The sequence below is a fragment of the Anguilla anguilla genome, chromosome 3, assembly GCF_013347855.1.
Source record: "Anguilla anguilla isolate fAngAng1 chromosome 3, fAngAng1.pri, whole genome shotgun sequence".
Lineage (NCBI taxonomy): Eukaryota > Metazoa > Chordata > Actinopteri > Anguilliformes > Anguillidae > Anguilla > Anguilla anguilla.
The window spans coordinates 37,317,529-37,341,121 of record NC_049203.1 but is presented as its reverse complement, the minus strand read 5'-3'; the positions used below and the strand labels follow the sequence as shown (position 1 = coordinate 37,341,121).

The 23,593-nt window shown below is 41.3% G+C and overlaps 1 protein-coding gene across 3 annotated transcripts in view; it reads right to left on the bottom strand.

Moving 5' to 3' along the window:
• The window catches only part of LOC118222984 (protein TANC1-like), a 150,305-nt gene that overhangs the window by 33,225 nt on the left and 93,487 nt on the right, over positions 1–23,593 (bottom strand). For 2 of the 3 annotated variants that reach the window (XM_035409004.1, XM_035409006.1), the window contains exons 8-12: positions 17,278–17,400; positions 16,372–16,653; positions 14,213–14,358; positions 6,714–6,945; positions 2,315–2,481 (exon numbers count right to left, since the gene is read on the bottom strand). In XM_035409004.1, the coding sequence (XP_035264895.1) occupies positions 2,315–2,481; positions 6,714–6,945; positions 14,213–14,358; positions 16,372–16,653; positions 17,278–17,400 (950 nt within the window). Of the gene's footprint in view, positions 1–2,314; positions 2,482–6,713; positions 6,946–14,212; positions 14,359–16,371; positions 16,654–17,277; positions 17,401–21,392; positions 21,955–23,593 lie in introns of those variants that run through there. The other variant, XM_035409007.1, reaches the window with a different exon arrangement.

Below are 23,593 nucleotides of genomic sequence, written 5' to 3'. Positions count from 1 at the left end.
TGCTAGGCAAATAAGGGGACAACTTAGGAATATCTTCAAAAGTTAATCAGACTAATACACCAATCAGACCTGCCTGTTCTGCTACCTCTGGTTGCCTAGCCCCTTCACAACATTATGCTAAATTGCATTGCATTCTTTCTCCCGCCAGCACTTCCAAGTCACGTCTCCTGTCTGTTCTAGGCCCCTTGTGGTGAAACAAGAACAGCAAAAGCCCTGTCCATTTTCTGATGTCACCATTTTCTGAGACCCATCTTCAACCTACACCATGGTCCCCTGACCAGCTTTAAGTATATTGTTTCTTTCATTTAGGTTTTCCTTATTAGGTAGTAATGTTAGAGGTATCACTGTGAAAATATAGGTTAGCTGTGTTACTTTTGTTTACTGTACTAATTCCTTATTTTTTCTGCAGATGTTAAACTTATTGATTATAAACAGGCCTTCTGTGTCTGGCTGATATCATACTTTTTTAAACCTGATCCTAAAACTAGTGTTTCTAGTTTTGTAAGTCACTCTGGATAAGAGCATCTGCTAAGTGACTGCAATGTCATGTGATGTGATCTACAGAAAGAGACAGAGATAAGAGACCAAATGACAAGTAGGAGGAAACACAGGGCCAACAAGACAGGATTGACACTTCTTTCTCCCGCTCCGTGGGAACATCTGGACTAAAATAGCTAGCAAACTAGCTGTTGGATGCCACTGTAATTTTTTGTTTATTATTTTAATTCTTCTGAGCTTGTTTTTTTGTTTTGCTATTCTTCTGTGAAGTGAACATTGATCCTTTCTCATGGTCTAAGTTACAGCCTTGTGTAACTGATCTTGAATTCAGCAAGATAACTACATACACGGTACGAATGGTAGATGGGTAGATGGGATATGACTGGAGGGCAGTCCATGATTTATACCTGAGCTTCAGCCCCCTGTCATGGTTGTAGTTCAGCCAATTTGCACCATATAAAACTGCTTCCTACATTACTGTCTAGAACCATAAAGATAGAATTAATGCTGATAAGTTTTTTTTTATTTTTTTTTAAAGGTCTGACAACTTCAGTTCCATTTGGTTAAATGTGCATGGAAGCCTGCCAAAATCTAGATGATCATTTCTCTGTAAATTTGCACAAAAGACACGGCTGAATGGTTGAACAATGGATGGCTGTTCTCTCCTCTCTTATCCTCCCGGTGAAATTCTTAATTTGCATAATAATTACGGCCCATAGCCAGAGCCCTGAAATTAATTGGCCACCATTACACTGATATTTCTCTTAGGCATCTACAGGATTACCCCCAACCTCAATTCCTGAGACAACATCTGTGCCACTGATGTCAATATTTTCATGCATTTACCAAATACAGTATGTGAATTCACAAACTGTACAGAACCAAACATAAGCTAAACTCATGCCCCATTTGTTTTATAGTCTGTCAATTTAGGAATGTTTAATTATTCTTTAGTTTCCTCAGGGCCCAGCTGTTCTTGCTCTCTGCTTCCTAATGACACCGTTATCATGGCTGTTCCTGCTGTCTGCTTCCTTATGTCACTGCTATTCCCGCTGTTCTGGTCATTTGCTTCCTTATGTCACCCCTATTCCTTCTGTCTACTTCCTTATGTCACTGCTATACCTGCCGTCCTTACTGTGTGCTTCCTTGTGTCACTGCTATTCCTGCTGTCTACTTCCTTATGTCACAGCTATTCCTGCTGTTCTTGTCGTCTGCTTCTCAATGTCACTCCTATTCCTGTTGTTGTTGCTGTCTGCTTCCCAATGTCACTGCTATTCCTGCTGTTCTTGCTGTCTCTCTCCTATGGGAACTGCTATGTCCTTCTGCAGGTCCTTGGTGTTCTTGTTGTCTTTATACCCTATCTGGCAGTAATTGATAGAAATTACACTGTGTAGAAAACACTGTTCAGCAGCTGCACTGTTTGTTTACGCCTTTCCACCTGCCAAAAATGTAGACTGGAACTGGCACTATGTGATTAAACACTGAAAGCCAATCATATTAAATCATGAGGTGAAAAATGCATTGTAAAAAATTAATCTGAATATTTTGTATCACATCAAGCAAGCCTATTCTTGCCTCTGAAAATTTTCCTCCAAAATGTTTGCAGTGTTTGCTGCTGCATTTAATGCTACTATTAAAATAATATAGTCCAATTTCCGTCTATGTAAGAACACATCAGAACACTGAAAATAGCACTTCTATTAAATGCAGTTGTTGATCAAAAACAGTTACTATTCGAAATAAAGGGTTTTTTATATTGTTGTCCAGTGCAATACAATACATGCATGCATCACCTGTGTGCTAAAGTGGCTCTCACCATAAGATTGACCCGCACTGTGACTATGAGTTTCAGCCAGACAGGAAACTTGGAGATGATTTTGGTGATGAAGGAGGCAATGGTGTCTCCATAGTCTGGCTTATGGAACTCAGCCTCGTTCAGCCCGTCAATCAGAATTATGTGGTCTTCTTCTGGAATCTTCCCCTCTGGAGTTTCCAAGAAAACAAAGGAAAAACACTTAATGTGGTCAGGCACATGGTTTGTGGTTCAAGATTAGAATCCTGTCTCTGTACTGTAGCACACCTTCAGGTTCTCCATCAGCAGGAAGTATAATAAAACATATACCATATAAATAACATTTACTCTATAATAAATGAAATTCCTATTGGGAGTTCCTTCAACATACACAGGGACAAACAGATAATATTATGAAATGACTTGAAATATAAAATAATATAAAAAATTAAATTAAAAAAATTAAATACAATTTGCACAATATTGAACTGGAGTATATAATATATACTGTGATGGATTTTCACTGTTCTGTAGTATAGTATATGGAACACAATGAAAAATCAACCATAATATCCTCCCAGCCATCTACTGTACACTGTAATTAATTAAATTACCATTATCGAACTTCTAGATCAACCTTATAAATCATATCCAGTGCCCGCCAAAATTACTGGCACCCTTGAAAAAGATAAGTAAAAAATACTGCATAAAAGAAACAACACAGGTAATGAGCTATATTATATTCACAAATTTTTTGATCAGGTTCAAGCTGGGAGACTGAGAACCACTGCAAAACAGTAATTTAGAGTGAGGTATGCTTGGGATCATTGTATTGTGGAGAGATTCACTTGTGGCAGATTGAGGTTCCTGGGACTAGCAGATACAAAATAACCCTGTGGTGTCAAAGATACACGGCCGTATTACAACGTTTTCATCCTTTTCAACATGTGTCCTATTTCTAATGCCAATTCACCACTGGTGAGTGTGGCCAAAAAATTCAATTTTGCTCATTCTGCACACAACAGGTTACAATAAGTTCAGAATTGAAACTACCCCTTCTTCTAACTAAAACTTCTAACGAATTGGATAAAAGCAAATCGATCAACCCTCAGGACATTGCTCTCAACGAAAAACAAATAGTTAACCATACAAAATGACTCAATGCAATGGGCATCAAAATTACTCTTTTGCAATGGCAGTCTGCAAGCATGGACCAAAAGAGCTGAAGGATCCTAAAAGATTTTCTATGGAGCAATGGCTAAAGACCACCCCCAATGCGTTCATGAATTTAACAAAACACTATACTAGACTCAGTAGAGTTACGCTTGGACAAAGCACTGAAAACAAGTGTCCCAATAATTGTGAAACTGTTCTTTTTGGGAAAGAAAATGATCACTTTGTATCAAATTGTATCAGTATAAAATAATAATTTTCCCCTTCTTGAGCATACGGTATAACTCATTAACGGTATTGTTTATTTTCTTACAGGTGTTCCATAAAGGGAGCCAATAATTTGGAAAGGCAGTTTAAGTAAGACACATGTTTAAGTATATAAGAAAAGCAATATTTATTTTAGCATAACTTAAATGCTGTGACGTGCTCCAGCATCTTATTGTGCAGCAGAATCTGAATTTCATCAAGATGAAGGAATTGAAAATTGTGTATTTTACTGTAATCTAGTACTTGACTATCAAATCAAATAATTTGAACAGTAGAGGAATCTGGTGACTTTACATTGATCAGAAAATAAAATGTAAATTTTACTTAAGAAAAAATCTGAAATATGTATTTCCAGCAAGAATGCCAGATTTACACAGAAGAAACTTACCGTACACAAAAAAGCAAAGACAACCACTTTGAATGATACTGTTAGCAGCCCTCAAATCACAAAGTCTGCCAAGCCCATAAAGCCATCCATCCATGTTTTTAATTTTCCAACAGTAGACACTCCAGCAGTTTTATTCATATCTGGTCCCGACTCGGCAGCCATTGATTGCAATAAAACAGAAGGGGGAGGCATTTGAAGCAGGACTGTCAAATTCCTCCTAGTCTTTCCTGTCCTCGGAGTCTCGTATGACTTTGAGTGCCCACTCCCACTTGTACACCCATCCTTCCTCATTTCCAATGTAAGATCAAAGACTTGCATGCATCTGGGCCTGTTGTTCATTCTTCATCAGTAGCATTCAGTGTGACTTCAATGCATAACACTGAAAAGCAGGGACTAGCTGAGAGTAAAACTATCCAAACTGACCTTGAAATACTCTAGTGCTAGTCATAAAGCATTCATGATGCACAGCCAGCAATCCAGAAATTCTTAGGAGAGAAAAATTATTTCATCTTGCCAAGAAAATAATGATCCTAATCAATATATACAGAGCAATCCATAAGTATTTAAGTATTTGTTTTGGTTCTGTACTCCAGCACATTGGATTTGAAATGAAACAATGACTATGAGGCAGACTGTCAGCTTTAATACATGCATATTGGGTAAAACATGTAGGAATTACAAGCAATTTAACACATAGGCCCCTGTTTTGGGGGACTAAAAGTAATTAGGCAATTAGCTGTTTCTTGTTTCCAGCTGTGCTTTGGTGAATTAGTACATGCATAAGAAAGCTAACAAAAGATCTAGAGTTGATTCTAGGTGTACCATTTAGAGTCTGTTGCTGTGGTCTCTCAACTTGAGTGCTAAAGAAGTGTCAATGTAAGCAAAGCCATTATGGGGTGGGAAAAATCAGAATTAATAAAGCCAAGTGTAGTCATTTCCTTTTGAAAATCAACTGCTTGTTACATTGTTAAGAAACAAGAATGCACTGGCAAGTTGAGAAATAGCAAACAACCAGGTAGACCAGTCTAGTGGATGACCGAAAATACATTCAGTGTTGAAGACATTTTTGAAGTGTTGAAGAAAAACAGTTGAAAAAGCAACCGTTGAACTGATCAAGAACACTCTCCAGGATGTAGGTATAGAGAAGACTACACTCGTATAAGCTCTGGAAACCACTGAAAAACCTTAAAAACAGTACAGTCTTAGAGTTTGCTAAAAAGTACATTAAAAAGTGTACTTTTTGTGTAACACTAGTGTTCTGGAAAGAAACTCAGATGATGGACAGATGAGATAATTATTAACCTGTACCAAAGTGATGTAAGGAGAAAAGTGTGGAGACCGAAAGAAACTGCTTGTGATCCAAAGCATACAACCTCAGCTGCTCAGATTCAACCAAATCCCTCAAAACCCAATGGATGGCACTTCACCTTGCAGCAAGACAATGACCCAAAGCACACTGCTAAAGCAAACAAGCAGCAACAAGTAGGTAACAAGTGATGTATGATGTAATGGACGGTGGCAAAGATGATGTAATGGAGGACGGCAGCATTGGGATGAATTTGTAAGTGTACAGACATATTTTGTCTGGCTATGTACAAAGAAATTCATCCAACCTCATTGGCTGGAGCTTCATCCTGCAGAAAGATGAATCCTTGTCTTGCTGAAGACAAGACTGAAGGCAAAAATCCCATGAACAAAACAGGAACTGAAAATGGCTACAGTACAGGTCTGGCAGAGCATCACCAGGGAAGACATCCAGCATCTGGTGATGTGCATGAGTCGTAGACCTCAGGCAGTCATCAAATGCAAAGTATTTGCAACCATCTACTGAATATGACAACTTTTAACTTATTTTAAAAAACTAAACTTTTTTTAAAGTTGTTAATTTGTCCAATTACATTTGGTACCCTAAAATGGCAAGACTATGTATACAAAGCACATTAATTCCACATGGATCACCAGATATGGATGTAAATACCCTCAAATTAAAGCTAATATGGTGCACTTTATCATCACATTCATTGTGTCATTTTAAATCCAATGTGCTGGAGTACAGAGCCCAAACAACAAAAAAATGTGTCCAAATATTTATGGACTGCACTGTATACAAGAATGGATGGAAAAACTGTTCAGAAGTTAATGAGGTTTACAGTACATTGTTTTCCACTATATTGCACCCATTTTTTTTCTTTGCTTCAAGAAAAACAGTTTCCCCATCTGTTGTATCTCAGCTTTCTCATAGATAGTTATGAGAGAAAGAGCAAAGCCTGTCGTGCTATTTTAGCTTTTCACAAGCAGGAGAATGCACTTTTACAGTAACTCTCAAGATCATCACAGTCAAATAAGCTACTCAGAAACATCAATATTGTGATGGTCCAATTGGACTACATTCCAAGCTTACTGACTGGATAACTAATTAGATCTGTTAACTTTAATATAAATATTAAAGCACTCATTCATCTTTCAGTGTGGGAAGTGATGGATGGAGCCTAAAAATGTTGGCTGGCTTTCGATGGTATTTGAGAATTAGACTGGGAATAGCTGAACACAGGAGCAGAGACAGGAGCGAGGAGTCGCTCTCTCTCGGGCCCTTACCTTTGTGGAGGGTGAGCAGCGGCTCCAGCACACCCCTCCAGAACGCTCCCGCGGGGTCCTGCACGCAGGAGCGAAGACTGAGCATGCTCTGTAGGTGCGGCTCCTTCAGCAGCAGCTCCCTGTAGGCAGCCAGCTGCCGAGCTCTGCACAGCAGGGCGGCGACGCTGTGCACCAGCTCCGGCACCAGGCAGGTGTAGGTGTTGTCTGCCTGACAGTAGTGGTACGCCACCACCTGGCGGAAAGAGGAGGGACTGAGCTGTAAAGACTATGCCGGGCATCTGACAGTAACACCAGTCAACAGAAGTAAATACAGGCCTCCTGAGTGGCTTAATTTGTAAAATGGTCGCCCGATAGCATGGGCATTGCCTGCTCCAGCCTGGTCTACATTATTACCAGACTGTGACTGGGAGGCTATAAAGGGAACACAGCCGGCATCATATGCACAGGCATCTGAGGAGTGATTTTGCTCTGCTGTAGCACTGGTGGCATTTTGAAGCTTCATGAGCACAGTAGGCTGATAGGAGGCTTGGGCCCATTTTAGAGATACACACAATGAAATGGCGAAGAGTATAACTATTAAGGTCCCCCAAAGAGGGAATTTAAGGTTATTTTTAGGAGACGCATTGCTGTCTGTCTCCAGCTCCTGTCCTTGCACAGTCACCTTGGTTGCTGTAATCAAGCATGTGATTCAAGCAGAGGATGCAGACTCACAAAGTAAACTTCCGTAAAACTCACTTGAGTTCTTCATGTTTTTGTCCCTAGCAAGCTGCTTTCAGGCAAATGGGATGATTAACGAGCAGAAGTACCAACATTAGAGAAATAATCCTATGAGAGCTCTGAGAAGCAGTTTTCTGGAAACGTTTTCTCCGTTCGTGGTCATCAGAGAGACAAAATGAAAATGTGTGTGTGTGTGTGTGGGGGGGGGGGGGGGGGGGGGGGGGGAGGGGTTTGTGAGCCTGAGGGATCTGTAACAATCTCTGTCCTAATTTTGCTCAAACCTGGAGGAGCTGACACACTTACAGAGGACGGGACGTGGAGGTGAATGTGCAACATCCCCACCCGTTCTGGAGAAACCTGCAAGTCTACAGCACTGCAGTAACATCAAGGAACCACTTGCTTCAGGTCACCAAGGGCCAGATATACTGAGCCTTTTGTGGCTAGTTTCAAGTGCAGATACTGTATGACGCATTCTGCCCCAGAAACATGAGTCTTACATATTAAACAGGCGCACAGGGATGGAAGCGCAGTATGTATGTCATCTACGTGTGTCATCACAAGGTGTACTTCTCTCCTTATGCATATGCATTTAAGGAAGGATCATGCAAATACCGGACAGAGATATTACAACTGTGGCAGATCATGTATTTAATTGAATTTATTAAAGGTCATGCAATTAACAAGGGTACATTTTTTCATGGAATTTCTCAGACTCCAAAGAACATGCGTAAATCAAGGGGCAAGCAAGATGGAAACACAAGTATAGATATTGATGAAGAATCTTTGCAACAAGAATCACATCATTTCAACTCCCCTAAATCATAAAAACTTACAGATTAAGCAGCCATGCAATAATCAAGGCTGGCTGTTTGTTATGAAAAATATTGGCTTAAGTCACGGAGCAGACACGGCAAAATTGTTTTTAAAAAACACAGAAAACTGAAAAAAGGCAGAAGTGTTGAATTAATTAAATTAACAAACAGATCTCATTTGCAAGAGTGGAAAATGATTTAAATAACATGTACAACTGCAGTGACACTAACTAGTGCTTGAAGTTTCAAAAACATCAGTGGGCAGTTGCCACTAGTGAAAAAATACAAGTAATTGCATTAATAAGCTGGTGTATTGTTTTTGTCCATCACAGAAAAATTATGCTTTTTTCCTTTAATAGAACATTGTTAGGAACAGAGCATGCTCAAATTACTAAAACAATAAAAAAAACAGCAGTACTGTTTTTGTTTTATTTCTTAAGTTAGACTTGGTACATGTTGTAGCCCTATGGTTGTAGCCTACATTACATTGCTAGTTTTGAGTCTGTGTTATAGTTACATTGCGAGGTTTGAGGCTGTGTTATAGTTACCATCCAAAATCAAGGAAAGCACTACAAATGGAGAAAGGCACAGGACTGCCAAAAAAAGAGACAAAAAGCATGGGACCACTGACACCTGTGACTTCTGTGACAAACACCCAGACATAGAAATAATTACTCTTCTGGGAGAAATAAAAGATGACCTAGAACCTCCCACCTGACGTTCCCATTCCATCCCGCCAATAGTCAAGGCTCGTGTCATTACACTGTCTCCCATCTGGATCATTTCAATGGACAACTGCCGCCACAGCCGGAATATAACAGTCCTGTGCTGACTGTGGTGCTGGGTGCACTCTAACATCACACCCGAAGACACATCCATTTCCCCACATCCGATGAAGATATCCAATGTACTGAACAGGGTTTTTTTTAACTGCGCATTTTAAGCTCTGCTACATACGCAAACTGCGATTAACAGGCAGTCCGATTCGCCGGTTGCATAATTAGTGTTAATTTCACGCACACCGCATACACACCAACATACCCTCGTCAGGCCACATTTTGCTTTGCAAGTATTATGTACGTAAAACTGACCCTAAGTGTGACTACAGAATGATAGAGTGTTTAGACATTGAATACGCTGCGCAAGAGTGACATCCAAAAAGTCTTTCATTTGAAGAAGAATAAATACAACCCAGCTAAAGTGAAGAATTAGGAGTAAGCATTTTGGCAAGGTATACCCTTCAGGGGAAGGTTAATGTTCAGCACTTGTGTCATAAAATCTAAATAGCTGAACTGTCTGGGATAAGTTCTTGGATTTCAAATTAAATTATTACTGTGCAATTTTCTTGAATGATTGCAACATTGCCCCTTTCGACAGGTGAGGTTAAATGTAGTAGGCTGTTCTAGATATTTAGTTTTTATATATGGTCGAGGACCTAATTCAGAGGTAAATTGAAGGACAATACCACAATATGTTTGTCAGCATTTTTTTTACTACTGTCATAAGGTAACAGACCAGCTGAGAACTTAACGTTAAGCCAAAATATTGAAACTCACTGTTCTGTCCTGCTGATAATAATCAAGGAAGGAAATCTGATGATAATCCCAAAGAAGCAGGTATTACGATCACAAAAAAACTGAGATGCTCAACAGTTGAGTGCAAAAAGACGAGAAAAAATGTAATTCAAATGACACTGTCGCTAAGGCAGAGGGAATGTGTGAGCAACACATTCTTCAGATGTGGCGTGTGAGAAACGATGTCTGTTTCACAGAAACTCCGAGCGTCGGGAACGGTTTCTGCATTGCGCCACGGGTTTGGGCCGTGCTGGCAGGACCAGATGTCCTATGCATGATTCGGGGGCTTTCGAATCAGAACGAGCGCGGCGTTAATTAAAACCTGCTCCGCGTTCTCCTCGGCAGTACTTCAGCAGTCACTTACAGGGTTGAGAGCGACGGTACGGCTCTACTGATGAGGGAACGCGGAGCTGAGGTAGACAGCTCCTTCATCAAAGAGCAAGTGATCGGGTGCCGCGCTCCTTCTCTGGACATTTTATGAGTGACAGGATCGTTCTGTGCAGTGCCTAGTCAGGCTTCCCCAGGTACGCTCAACAAGAGAAATCAGAAATCCTGCCTGAGGCACATCTCCACTTCTGGGATTCTAACAAATTTACCTTTCACAGAACAAACTACAGAATGTATCTAAAAACATTTTTATCTGAAATACAAGAAAATTATGATTTATCTGTGACTTTCAATAGAAGCAGTGTGTGAATTCTCCCACTGCATCTTACTAGCTAAATTTGACAGTGGGGTTGATAAGACAAGGCAATGAGATTAAGGGTTTCTTTTTTGGGGGAAGCAGGTTACTGGTTGATTGTTGAGTAAGATATCATTGTTTAAATGAAGCCATGATCTGCTTCATCAGTGGTAAATGAACATCACAAGTACCTACACACAGCACTGTCCCATTGACACCTGAGCTAATCCCTTATGACAAGATTCACTCTTCTGTAATCAGCATGGACGCATACACCACAGGGGCTTTGAAAAGAAGTTCTATGAAATACTATCACAGCAGTATACCTCACAATTATCATTTATCATACATACTTAAAATATTAGAAGATATTTGCATTAGAACATGGTTGAAATTCATTTAAAATCACATGAAAAATGCATTAGATCAACCTGAACTCAGTCACCACCAGTGAGATACACCTATCCTCCAGCTGGTTCACGCTCTTTCCTTTAGTACTGCATTGATTAACGTATTTACTAATGAGATTACTGGGTGGCTCATCTTGTTAAACAGTGCACCTATTGGCCTTGCGGTCCAGCAGTAAAAGCAGATTGTGACAGCGCCAAAGGGAAGGACTGCAAAAACATTGGTCCTGCCATTGCCTGGGGAGAGAAGGATCGGCAGTATAATCACAATTTATGGCACACTAGCAACCTCCCCTCCCTCTGGTCACCTGGGGGCCAACGGCCTGCCTGCACAGGGGACACATGGAGAGTATTCCAACATAACGACTTAGCAAGCTGAAGCGGTGGACTGCAGGCAGTAGAGGAGCGGCGGCTAGCACATGCTTGTGAAGAGAGTACGTGCTCGACTCACAGAGGCTGCAGTAACGGGGCTGACTTATACATACAACAGTGTTCCAAATCAGGAGAGGGAGGATAAACCTGGGTGATGCTACTTGTGCACTGGAGAAACGTACGCAATTATTTTAACTGCACTACTATTTGGTCAATGTTTATTGTCTATACTCTGGATCGTTACCTTATTTTATGAATATGTTCATGGTGTAAAGCACTTTGTGCTCCATGCAAAAAGGCACTCTAAAAATAAAGTTATAACAATTTGCTTCAGTTGCAAAAATTCTTGCGTGGGCACAGTGTTGACTCAGGAGGCACAAATAGGATTTCAAATTGGAGAGAAAAAAACGGGGAAGAAATTGTAAAAATGACAAGAAAGATTTGAGAGCAAACCCCAAGGAAAGTGGTCAGAGGTAAGTACATACAAAATGTATGGCAGGTAAATGACCCAAACAAAGTTGATTTATTTTCAACAAATGGAGAAATCTGCCAGAATGCAATTTTTGCACAGAAATCACCCTTGGCGGCTTTTTAAAAGGGTCTGCAAACAGCTCATGAAACCTCAGGGAAGTGAATTTAAACGTTTCCCGATGTTGCCCAGATAAGAAAGACTAAGAAGAAAGAATCTTGCCACAAATGCTTAGCAGACCTTCTAAGGGAGAACATTTCTTTTTGTGTTTAAAATGGCTGCTAGCAGTCTTGATTACACCTTATTTATATCTCTAAGTTAGCTTACTCCCGCTGCCTATTAAAGAACAGTCAACAGTTCTGTTCCTCAGAGATTTTGTTGTTGAGGTCTGTAGCCCATGATGAAGTTCTGAATCATCGTGTCATTAAAATTAAAATAAAAAACCATTTAACACCAATGCACACATATCTTTTAAAATATAAATGGTCTCTGCAGCTTGACATTCATCTGTGAGATGGAGACTTTCTGCAAATTGGGTATTTAGGAGACAAATGCCACTAAGAACAAGCACAGAAAATACAATTATACATCAAATATTAATAAATAAATCATCAAATATTACACTATTAAAACTTGGGGGAAAAAAATGAAAAAAGTGGGAAAATCTGACTACTAATAATACTTTATAAGTTAATTATGCATAATGGAATATACCACAGGTATCGGTTATTGCAGATGTTTAATGCACTCTGCATCACTTAGATGTCCAATGCAAACAAATTCTAAATTCTAACTAAAAACATAATTTATTTTTTACTCTTGAAAGTATCAATGCAAAACAGTATCAATGCACTGTATGTAATTACAAATTAAACCACAAAAGAAATGTACAGAAAAGGCTGCAGCTCTATTTCAAATCACAGGTAGCTATCATCCCTCGCATTCAGTTAAGTGAGATACAGGCTTGTAATCTGAACAATTTGCTCTACCCAGAGCCTTCCTGACCAGGCTGATAACTTGTCCCCTTGGCAACAGCAAGACCAGTCCTCAGTGTCTTGCATGTCTTTTATTTCTTCCATTGGTAAACAGAGGCAATCGCAACAGGACAAAAGAAGCCTGCAAGGATGCTTCTACTTTTCTCTCTGTTGTATTTAAGCTGGAAAAAATGAAAGAGGCTGGGGGCTCTTACTTCAAAGAATATTGGCTTAGCATTTGTGTTTCACATCTGAGCAACAAAAGCACACCTTTCTGAGTGGCTCGTCAGGGAAGGTGGAGCAGGATGCCAATGTGGAACAGCTTCCAGAGGATCTAATTAAGCCAACCTGTAGCGTGATGAGCACTCTGACGAGCATTTTGGCTCAGCTGAGAAACAAGCTCGGGGGACATTTTAAATTCATCAGCCTGTGGTGAGTCTAAGGGAAAAATAAGGAATTACTGTTTACATATATTTACTCGCTTTTATATAACCTCAGGAATATCCACAAATGCAAATTAAAAGACAACCGTTGGTGCAACAACTTATGTGAGGTTTCCCACAAACACTGTTAAAAGAGAGGTCCTCTTAAATTTTATCATCATGAATATGAGGTCACCTCAAAAATCAAAAGGGGCAACTCCAGAAAGACTTAAAATTACATAAAATTCATACCCGCACAAATTAACTAAATGGCTGGGAAAGACAAAAGTGAGAGAAAGACAAATAAAATAATCGATGCAGTGCTATATCTAGGATCTAGGAGAGATCTGAGGAGCCGGCTTGTACTGCCCATAATTAAATAGAGTGGAGACATACCTTCAGAGACCATGGAATCCATTTTGACTCAGTGGTAGGGGTCCCTATCTCTCTCAGTCAATTTTCATATAAATTAGCCCCACGGCCAGGGGTTCAAGGTTATTCCTCCAGTGGGTCGATGACAATATGGCATCTTGTGGCCAAAAAGCAGTCTGATTCTACATCAAAGGTAAGAGTAATGTCCCATTGCTGAAGCTCTCTCAGAGAGCACACTCCATGAGATGCTCCCTCAAGTAGTGAAGTTGTCAGTAAAATATATGTTTTCAGCATAGCCATAGCTTATACTATCCCGAGTATCCATTTCAGCTCTTATCAAAGGTATGTGCCCTTTATCTGTATCTCTTTCAGTCACCTTTGCTGTTTCCTTCATCATAAATTGAAAGCAAACCAACCTTTTTTCAGATTACACAAGTTAGGAGAAAATCAACCAAAGTGAATCTGATGCCCGATAAAAGCACTTCCAACAGAACCTGCACAGGAGGAACTCGGAATAGGAATTCAAAAAAAACAACCATCTTCAAGAAAATTCAAATAGAGTTAGCCATCTAATGCGATTGCCTTTCATTCTGTAATAAAGCTTGTTTGACACCAGCACATACAGTGCAGTAAGATGGACAGTTCCAGCAGGAAGAAGCATTCTCATGCATGAGAGTGTTGCGAGGTGCGGTGGTTACCTTGGCAGCAAGGCTTTGGACTGCCTCTTTTCTGTGTCTCTGAATTTCGGGCGTCCCAGGACAGCTGCCACTCGATGGGGTGTTAGTGACACTCAGTGTGGCCTGAGGAGGGTGGCTGAGGGGCAGGTCCATGTTAGCACCTCCACCTGATGAACAAAACATGGTACATCAGGGTAAAACACAAACCACCACAAACCAGAATGGTTTTCTTCATCTCTCGCACATGTTAATAAAGTCAATGTTGAATTAAAAACTGATAAAATTATCTATTTTCATTGTCACACATTCTCATGCTGGTAGATGAGAATCTGAAATTCACATTTTTTCCATCAATGTCGTATGTGCTTCTGAGTAAGAAAGCAGAAAGACCCTGTTTTCACAAGAACTGTTATATAAGCTTGCAACAGCAGTAAGCAATTTCTCTTGGAGAAATAAATGTGCCCCAAAGTAATGTAACCACCACCACAGCACGTCCTAATCTATGTTTTTCTGAGCACAAAAGGTATATTTTCAAGATAGTCAGCAGTCCTGTACTTAGCAACTGCGATTTGTCAGATTCATTTGGTGTTATAGTAAAGCCCTGAAATTTGAATAGCACAGCAACCAATGGTAAACACCTGTAGCTTCCTGTGATTTACAGACCACCATTATGTACTTCACAGAAGCCTGTGGATACCTTATATAAAATGAAGGCCAAATAATTGATGCTTATGAAAGACCAGGATGCGATCTACGGGGGGAGCCAGGGGGAGAGTGACAATTTGTTTAGCGGTAAGTTTTACTAAATCAGTGGCGCGCATGGAATTTGCAAAGCAAGTTCTGTCAGGAAACTCTAATTACAGCCAATGAATTGGTCAGCCCCAGTAACCCAAATGTATTTACATATTCATGTAAATATTTGAATACGTGAGTCATCCTGACTGATGGCATTTAAGTTAATTTGTATTTTCTAAATCTTTAAACTATGTTATGCTGACAATAAAAACTAGAAAAATGTCTACAAATGTACATGTGCATTTCGTTTCATACATATGGTTATTCATAATTATTCAAACCCAGCTATGTTATTTTGATCATGACCATTCAAATGTGGCAGTGCTTCATCATCCAGGCTCACATGTTTTTTTTTTTTTTTTTCATTTCAACTGATATTCACAAAAAAACTAATTTTACAGTTCATCTGTCAAGAAATGTGTCATCATCAGCAAGATAGCAGTTTGATTTTGTTCTTTTATTTTCCTTGTTCAGGGCAAGTAGTCAAAAAGATGTCAGAAATAAGACTTCTTGACAGGGAGCTACTGGGCAAGTTTCCAATTCACCAAAAACACAAAAGTTGAGTGATCAGGCTGAGGAGCAACTACTGGCAGAGGCATCTACTGCTGCTAGCGGGGCAGCTAACGCTACACCACCTTATAGGAAGTCCTCATTGAGACGTGCGGTTTTTTGACTCAAAAAGCATGATGTGAGCTCCCCGTGAATGTCACAGTATAGATCGCACACTATTCATGATAATCATGATGACAGAACCTCATACAGTCAGTACATACTGTATGTGTGTAATGTGCTGTAAGTGTATACATGTATGTTCTACTTATTCCTATAGCATGCCTCATGATTCTTAGGCCATATTGTCATTTTAATGCGTTTTCCTCCATCAATTTGGAATGTCCAATAGAATGCAGCTGCATTCATCTGCTTTTTCTTTTCACACCACAGCACACAAGCCAAGCTTGCACAGACACGAGTCTGCAGAAGACACTTGCAAAGGCACAGCTTTAGCAAGCATACCACATGTGCACAATCAACTAAGAGGGATCGGTTAAGAGCAAGGAGGTACGGGCTCCGACCGGCTGACTTACTGACTGACTGAGTGACTGACTGACTGCCTGAATTTCGATCCCTAGCCTGGGGCAATGCTTCTGCCAATTATGTGTTGCCGTGGGGGGCTACTGGCCACAGTCAGGATTCTACCGCCAACCCGTGTAGCCCATCCATGCACTAGAACAGCGTCTTAACAGGATAACCCACCCAGCAGCCCCGACTGTGATCATTTTTAAGGCTATGCGTACACACACAATTTTATGCCTAGCCTGCCAATGTGGGGAAGTGCTTAGTTCATCGATAATTGCCCTAACCACAGGAAACCCCTCTGGGCTTACTTTTCGGAGACGCGTTGGGACTGCTGGACGCGATCTGCCGCATCCTGTTGCCGTGGCAGCTGAGGGCCACGAGTCGGGAGATGACGGCCGTCTTGCCGAAGCCCACTTTTCCCACGACGACGGCGCCGCGGTTCTTGTCAGACTCGCCCCTGCTCAGGGCGTCCTCCAGCGCTTGGAAGAGCCAGTCGCGCCCCACGAACACCGAGTCGGTGGTGATGCTGGGGACCTCGAACAGCAGGGGCTTCAGCATGATGTCAGGCGTCTTGTAGGGCGCAAACCAGGCTGAAGGACAAAGACAAATGCTTAGCCCATATTATCACATCCGTTTATGTGCATTACATCACACATAATTAACACATTACATCACCTTACAGGACATTAAACCACACCACATGAAAAAGCATTGCATTGCTAATCAGTGATTTAGTCGTAAAGCAGCAGATGACAGCTGCAGTTTTATGCATTACTAACTAACAGCTGCATGTTGTTACAGGAGCAACTTAGGGTAAGTATGTTGCTTCATGGTACACAGCCCAGAGACCTTACATTAACACAAGCCAAACTCCCAGACACAAGTCATTAACACTAAGAAACTCTTAGGCACTTCAAGGTAAAACCTGTTTTCCTTTTCCATCCTTCCAGTAAGGCCATTATACTGTACATACACGAAGCAGTGGAATTACTTCCTTCTCACAGACTCCTGAATCACAGACCTCAGGGGCCCCTCCAAGAGAGAGGGAGTATCAAGACTCAGATGACCCTCTCATGTACAGGGGCCCCTCCCTCTGATTCACCCAGAATCAGCCCTAGTCCAGTCTGTGGGGTCAGCCGCCATACACATTAAATAAGAAGCCCCAAGTCATGTGACATATTTCTCAGAGCACGGATTGGGTGTGACGGCTGCACCTTTGGAGTTGGGCGGAGCCCTTTTCCCCGTGCCGTGCCAGGGCAGCCGAACGGACATCCGCAGGGGAGCGCTGCGCTGCTCATCAAGGTAGCTCAGGTCTTCCAGCTTGGTGCAGCTAGTGGCTGCAGAGGACAGAGGAAGTCAGAGAGGTCTGCAGTTAGCTCCATCAATAATGCATTCATACTTCATGTCAACTGTTATGCGCCCTGCTCCTTTTCTGCTGTAATACTATAAAGAACAACACACCAATTTTACAAAATACAAGCATCATAATTTTAAATTTGAAGGGATTGTTTATGGACTTTTAAAACATTGTTTCATTTTCAGTGTATTTGTTCAGCCCAGACAGTTATATTTTTGATACTTACAGTTATTTATGATGACCTGTGGGCTTTGAAATGTTTGATACTGTGGAATTTGCAATTTTGTGGTTTAAAGCAAGAAAATGCACTTCAAAGCACCTTTTACAAGACCATAATGTTTCCAGAGGTTGTACACAGGAACATATTAATTTTATAGTGCTTATTTACAATTATAAACAAAAATATCCATTTGTGTATAGTGCTGGTACTGGTTTCCCTGAGTGCAGTGGTCTCAGGTTGCATGTACCATAGGAAACACAAACGGGTCTATCATTGCATAGTCACCATCTCAATAACAAACAAAGAAACAATGAGAGAGAAAGAATGGATATTGGGTCTTGTTCAGACGTGTACCATCAGGTTTGTGCTCAATAACATTTCCGTGAACATTTCGGCATTCATCGTTTATTTTTTTCCCATGTGAATTCAATCTTTGGTACGATCAAAAAATGTGATTGGAAACATGCATTTTCTTGCATAGTTTTGAAAGTTTATTAAAATTACCTTTAGGGAACACATGCAATTCATTTCATTTATTGATAAAAATGACTAATGATGATGAATGATGATAATAATATATAAAGCCAAACTCAGCAATGGAGCATTTGCTACATTTGGGTCACTTGGCTAATCATGGCATGGCATGAGCACAACTTTAGGGGCAGTGCAAAGAGCAAAGGGTGACTGATGGTTCCACACAACCCAGAAGTCAACATGACTTTCATGGGATTCCTTCTGCAAACCAACATGAACGCGCAATCACACACAATTTACGAACAATTGGCCTTCATTATCTGATACACCTGTGATATGCAACATTGAAGGTCTGTGCATGTTTCTTCAATTCCACATCGGTTTTTCATGAGAACTTTTCTCAAGAACAAAATGCAGAATTTCAGAAAGGTTTTGTGAAGAGTGAACTGACACAGAGCACATTACATTGAAAATAAAGCACCATAAACAAGGCTAAACATTTATCTCTTTAAAACAGGGGTTTTCAACCTTTTCTGATCCAGAGACACCCCACCCTGGCACAAAGGCATCCAGAGTTATATTTTTAAAAAGATTTATATTTTCCCAAATCCATATATAGTCATTGCATATCAAGTGCGGCCAGGGACCCCCGACAGTATCTTCAAGGGTCACCAGGGGTGTGCAGAAAACCCAGGCTCAAAAATATTAACAATATTAATTACCAACACACTAACAGTAAGAATATTCTTCCATTTATGCTAATGAGTCATCATTAATTGAATATAGGCCTATTTATCATAAGTATTAGTGATATGCAATGTCTAGTTGTCCCAAAAAGCGTAAAGCATACAATGAGACCTCTATGAACTAAAATGAACTGAGGGAGGAGGGACAGAAGAGGATTCTTGCTGGACATTAAGACATTGAGATACAACACCTCTGTCTACTGCGAATTCAGACTCATGGAATGAAAAGCTGCCATCTGAACAGATGGTCTTTACAGGTCCCAAGAGGTGAAGTAAGCAGGTACAGCAAAATACACGCACACTCAGCACCCCGATAGAGGAGAGCAGAGTCCTCATAACTCCCCACAGGGCCTCCCCAACCATCCATCAACCAGCGGCAGCTCTGATTCAGACTGACAGAAAGAGGAAGAGGAGCCACCCTGCACCTACTGATAAGCACGCATACACACACACACACACACACATGCACATACACACACACACACACGTACTCACACACAAATGCATGCACACACGCACGTACACACGTATGCATGCGCACACGTGCCAAATAAGGAAATTTACGCTCAGAGCCTTCACAACTAGAGAGCCAATGACGACAAGTCGGGAACAAGCAGAAAGAAACCCTTTAGTTCATGTATATTTATATTTATTCATTTATAAGACACTCTTATCTGGAGTGATTTAGGGAGGTTAGATGAACAGCCTTTTATTGAATTAAAAAAACAGAAGGCACAGGGATAGACATTAAAATGCTCAATGAGGATATCATCCACTTTCCACTCTCTCCAGCAGTATAAAACAAATAAATAAAAATAATTAGGCCTAGAGGCCCATAAAAAAGGAAGCCATGCTCTTGTGTTTTAGACTATTGCCCATTATTATGCTGTTTTAGGCAGCTTGTGCAAGGAATACAATCCACGTTTACTTTGTCAGGTTTCAGGGAACACCTAATGGGAGTGACTGTTTCCTGTGGTACTAAATGGCCACTTCGATGAAGTGTTTGTTGTGCAAATGCACATTTCCTTCCTTGTTTTCCAATAAAGTAAGTGTGATTACCTCACCTCCACACTATCTAAACCAGCTGACTTAAGAATCTGTGCTTTCATGACTGCGGGACACAAAATGAATAGGCTGTTCGCTTAATCTGTAAGGTCTGACTCTTTTGAATTGACATTTAGTCCTTCTATCACCAAAAAAAATGTGAATACACTACTTTCAGTTTCAAAACCGTTAGCTTCGTGTCAAGAACTGAGTCATTCGCTTCCCACACCCTGTAGAAGACAGTCAACTAAGTTCAATGTTCAGGCTACAGCTCCTGTCACACATGGGGAGAGGCGGTCAGGGAAGAAAGTGCACATTGTAGGAGAGGATGCATAGGCTTAAGCAGACCGCAATACAGTAGACCCTCACTCTGCACAGTAAAATGTCCAGTGTTAATTCATCTCTAACAGAGTACATATTCCCAACTGGGAATATGTACTCAGTAAGAGGTGACTTGAAGCTGAACATTTGACTGTGCATAACTTTAATACACACACGAGTGATATTTAAAAGCAATGTTTAAGTGAAATGAGACTGAAAAATGTTATAAGCCATAAAAAAACACCTCATCGAGAAGATGAAAATTTAATCAAGTGGATTTTCATAATCTTCGGTATGACGGCTATACGGTGATTGTGAAAGCCCTAGCAATAACATTAATGGCACACCAGTAAACCAGCAGCCAAGAAGTGGCTGGAGATCAGCAAATACTGACAACAAACAGATAAAAGCAAAGAGGGCTGTACAAGTAGTGTGTGACAGAGCTACTGAAAACAGCAAACACACAGACTAGAACAGCAATCACACTATGAGAGGAAGTGTTTGGAGACTTGATGGCAAAATCTAGTAGTGCATTAATCTACCTTAATCCTCAACCCCACCTCTGCTCCCTCGACGCAAGCCCAGCATCTACCAAGGGATTTGTTAAGGAACTGGGCTAACAATTCAAATACAGGGTTTATTCCCAGGTAGAGAACTACTACTGAGCAAGGAATTTAAGCAGAATATCCAGCTGTATAAATTGATAGCATGTATCAAACAAAAAAAAGAAAAAGCTATATAAATTGCTCTGGAATATGAATTTGCAAATTCCAAATTCCCTGCTAGGACCTGGCCTCTATACTAATCAAACAAAAATCTCACCGCTTTACTTCATCCATTGGACAGTTAAGGGAGTGACCTGGCTCATTAAATTAGTGAAATGTTTTCTTAATCAATCCTTCTCCAGAGACAGGGAGATTAAGCAGGCATGTTTAGCTTATTAAAGTTATGTCATTCTTTCCACTGTTTTTTATTTCGCTGAACGGAGCAGTCTGGCTGCCCACAGCAGTGAGTCCTCCTCTGGGTCTCGTAACGGGAGAACACACAGCACACCCAGCATCTTTAATTGCCCATAATCCTCGGGACGGGTCTCCCAACCGGTGAGCCCAGGCCAACAACCCCCCCAAACCCCCCCCCCACCAACACCCTCAAAAAGCAGCTACTTACAGGCAGCGGGAGAGCCGGAGAGACGGGGAGGGAGGCAGGCGCTTAACACCGCTGTTCATTAGGAGGACCGGCAGCGCGGACGGCACTTTGTAAAGCCTCGGAGAATTCCCTTCCAGAAGCCCGCTGCGATACCTAAACAAACGTTCCGCGCCGGCGCTTCCGTCCATGGCTGACGCCAGCGCGCCTCCTAATCTGACCCGGCAGCGGCTGGGCGAGGACGCCGCCGCCGCGTCCGCAACATCAGCGCTCGGCAAATGAACCGCCGAGGACGGTTTTCTGTTCCTTCCCGACAGGATGGGAAACAGAGTGTGTGTGCGTACGTGTGTGAGAGAGAGAGAGAGAATGAAAGAGAGAGAGAGAGTGACAGAGAGCGATAGAGAGCAAGCCTCCAAGGATTAATAGGGTAGGCAGAGAAAGCGGAGAGGAGAGGGGAGGAAAGGAACAGAGAAGGGAAAAGCAGAGCCCTGTAAAAGCTGGAATAGCTTGAGTGAGCTCCCTCAAAAAGGATGATTACAGTTTGCACTAGTCAGACTGAGCAGAATTAATCGATGGCTCTCCTGCCACTGTCACATTCCCCTTCCAACAAACAGAGAGAGGGAGAGAAATAAAAAGAGAGAGAGAGACAGTAAGAAAGAGAAAGACAGCAAAAGAGACGGACAGTGAGAAAGAGAGTGGGGGTGGGGGGTAGGGGGATGGGAACGGGATGAAATGAAAGTCCAGACTGATCGTGCTTCGGCACATCATTCAAACCCCATGCAGACATCAGTTGGCCGCTTGGAGATTGCACTCTCGCTCTCTCTCACGCTGCGGGCTCGGTGAAACTGGCACCCCCGCCGAAGCGCCGGGCGCGTCGTCAAAATCGAAATCTTTAGCTTCAGATCACATCGCGCAGCGGCTCCACGCCGAGCGGGCAGAGCCGGGGAAAAGGCGGCGGCAATCGCTCAGAGTTGCTACTCAAATGTGAAATTGCACATCCACGAGGTGCAGAGCATTAGGAGCACTTTGAATAAGGCGTCAAAGCAAGCTGCAAAGCAGAACACTCTTCAGCGCATCACACCAGGAAACTCTGACGAACTTGGAAATAAAAGTCTTCTCTGCCGTACAACTACGCTCCTTTTCAACCAAGTTTTTTTTCTCCCTATTCCCAAGAGTTGTAAGGAGTCCAAATAAAGAAATTTCTATTGTTTGAGAAATGAGCAAGGATGTGATTAACCTGAAACTCTAAATTTTGCAAGAGAATGAATCACACTAATCCATAATTTTGTTTTTGTTTTTTTGAGTTGGGGGGGGGGGTTGAAAATTAGATCGAAAATAAGAAAATAAGTAAGGTTATCTGAATCAGCAGCTCCATCATATTCACGCCCTGGTGCACAGAATGAGACTATAGCAAGCTTAAGACAAGGGAGTTTTGTTTGTTAGCTATCTCCACTGACAGAAGTTGGGAAACAACCATAGATCAAAGTGAAAAATTGCTTACATTGTGTAGCTCCATTAAAATTTTTTACAGTGCAGAGTAATTTGCTAGTTAACGTGCAATTGCATAGTGAGCAGGGGTGTAATGATTTTGATTGAAAATCAAAAAAATGAGCCTTTGAGTCAATGTATGGAAATTACAGATTCATTCTTTGTTTTAATGTGGAGAAAGAATAAGAGTTCTTTCAACCAGAAAATATTTCCATCTCTTCGACTGGATAATGACAATGAGACAACGACTGCATCATAATTAACAGCAGTGCCAGAGCCTGGATGCACAGATGAGTGAGACAGAGATCGTGCCCAACTTCAGCTAGCAAAATAGCTAAGCTAACATCCCTTAGACACTTAATAGCCAATGCATGAGTAAATGGAGCTGAAAAATTACCCCCTCTCCAGCACATCAGCAGTATGGCAACTTTCTGCTTTCACCGTAATGTATAATAAAAACATTGCTCACCTTGCTGATGACATGACACCAGCACATATGTGTAACAGTGTGTAAACTTTGTGCTTGTCAGTGGACACAGGACACAGCAGGATCCAGGGCTGCAGCCAATCACAACTCTGATTTCAACAGCAGGACTCCACACAGATGGAGTAACCTGGCGGTTCTCACTTCAAATGGACCCAATCCCCACATCAAAGGGTAACCACAAAAAAATAGAAATCTGGCACGTCACCAAATACAGATAAAGAGAAACTGTTCCAGCACTGACCACCACAAG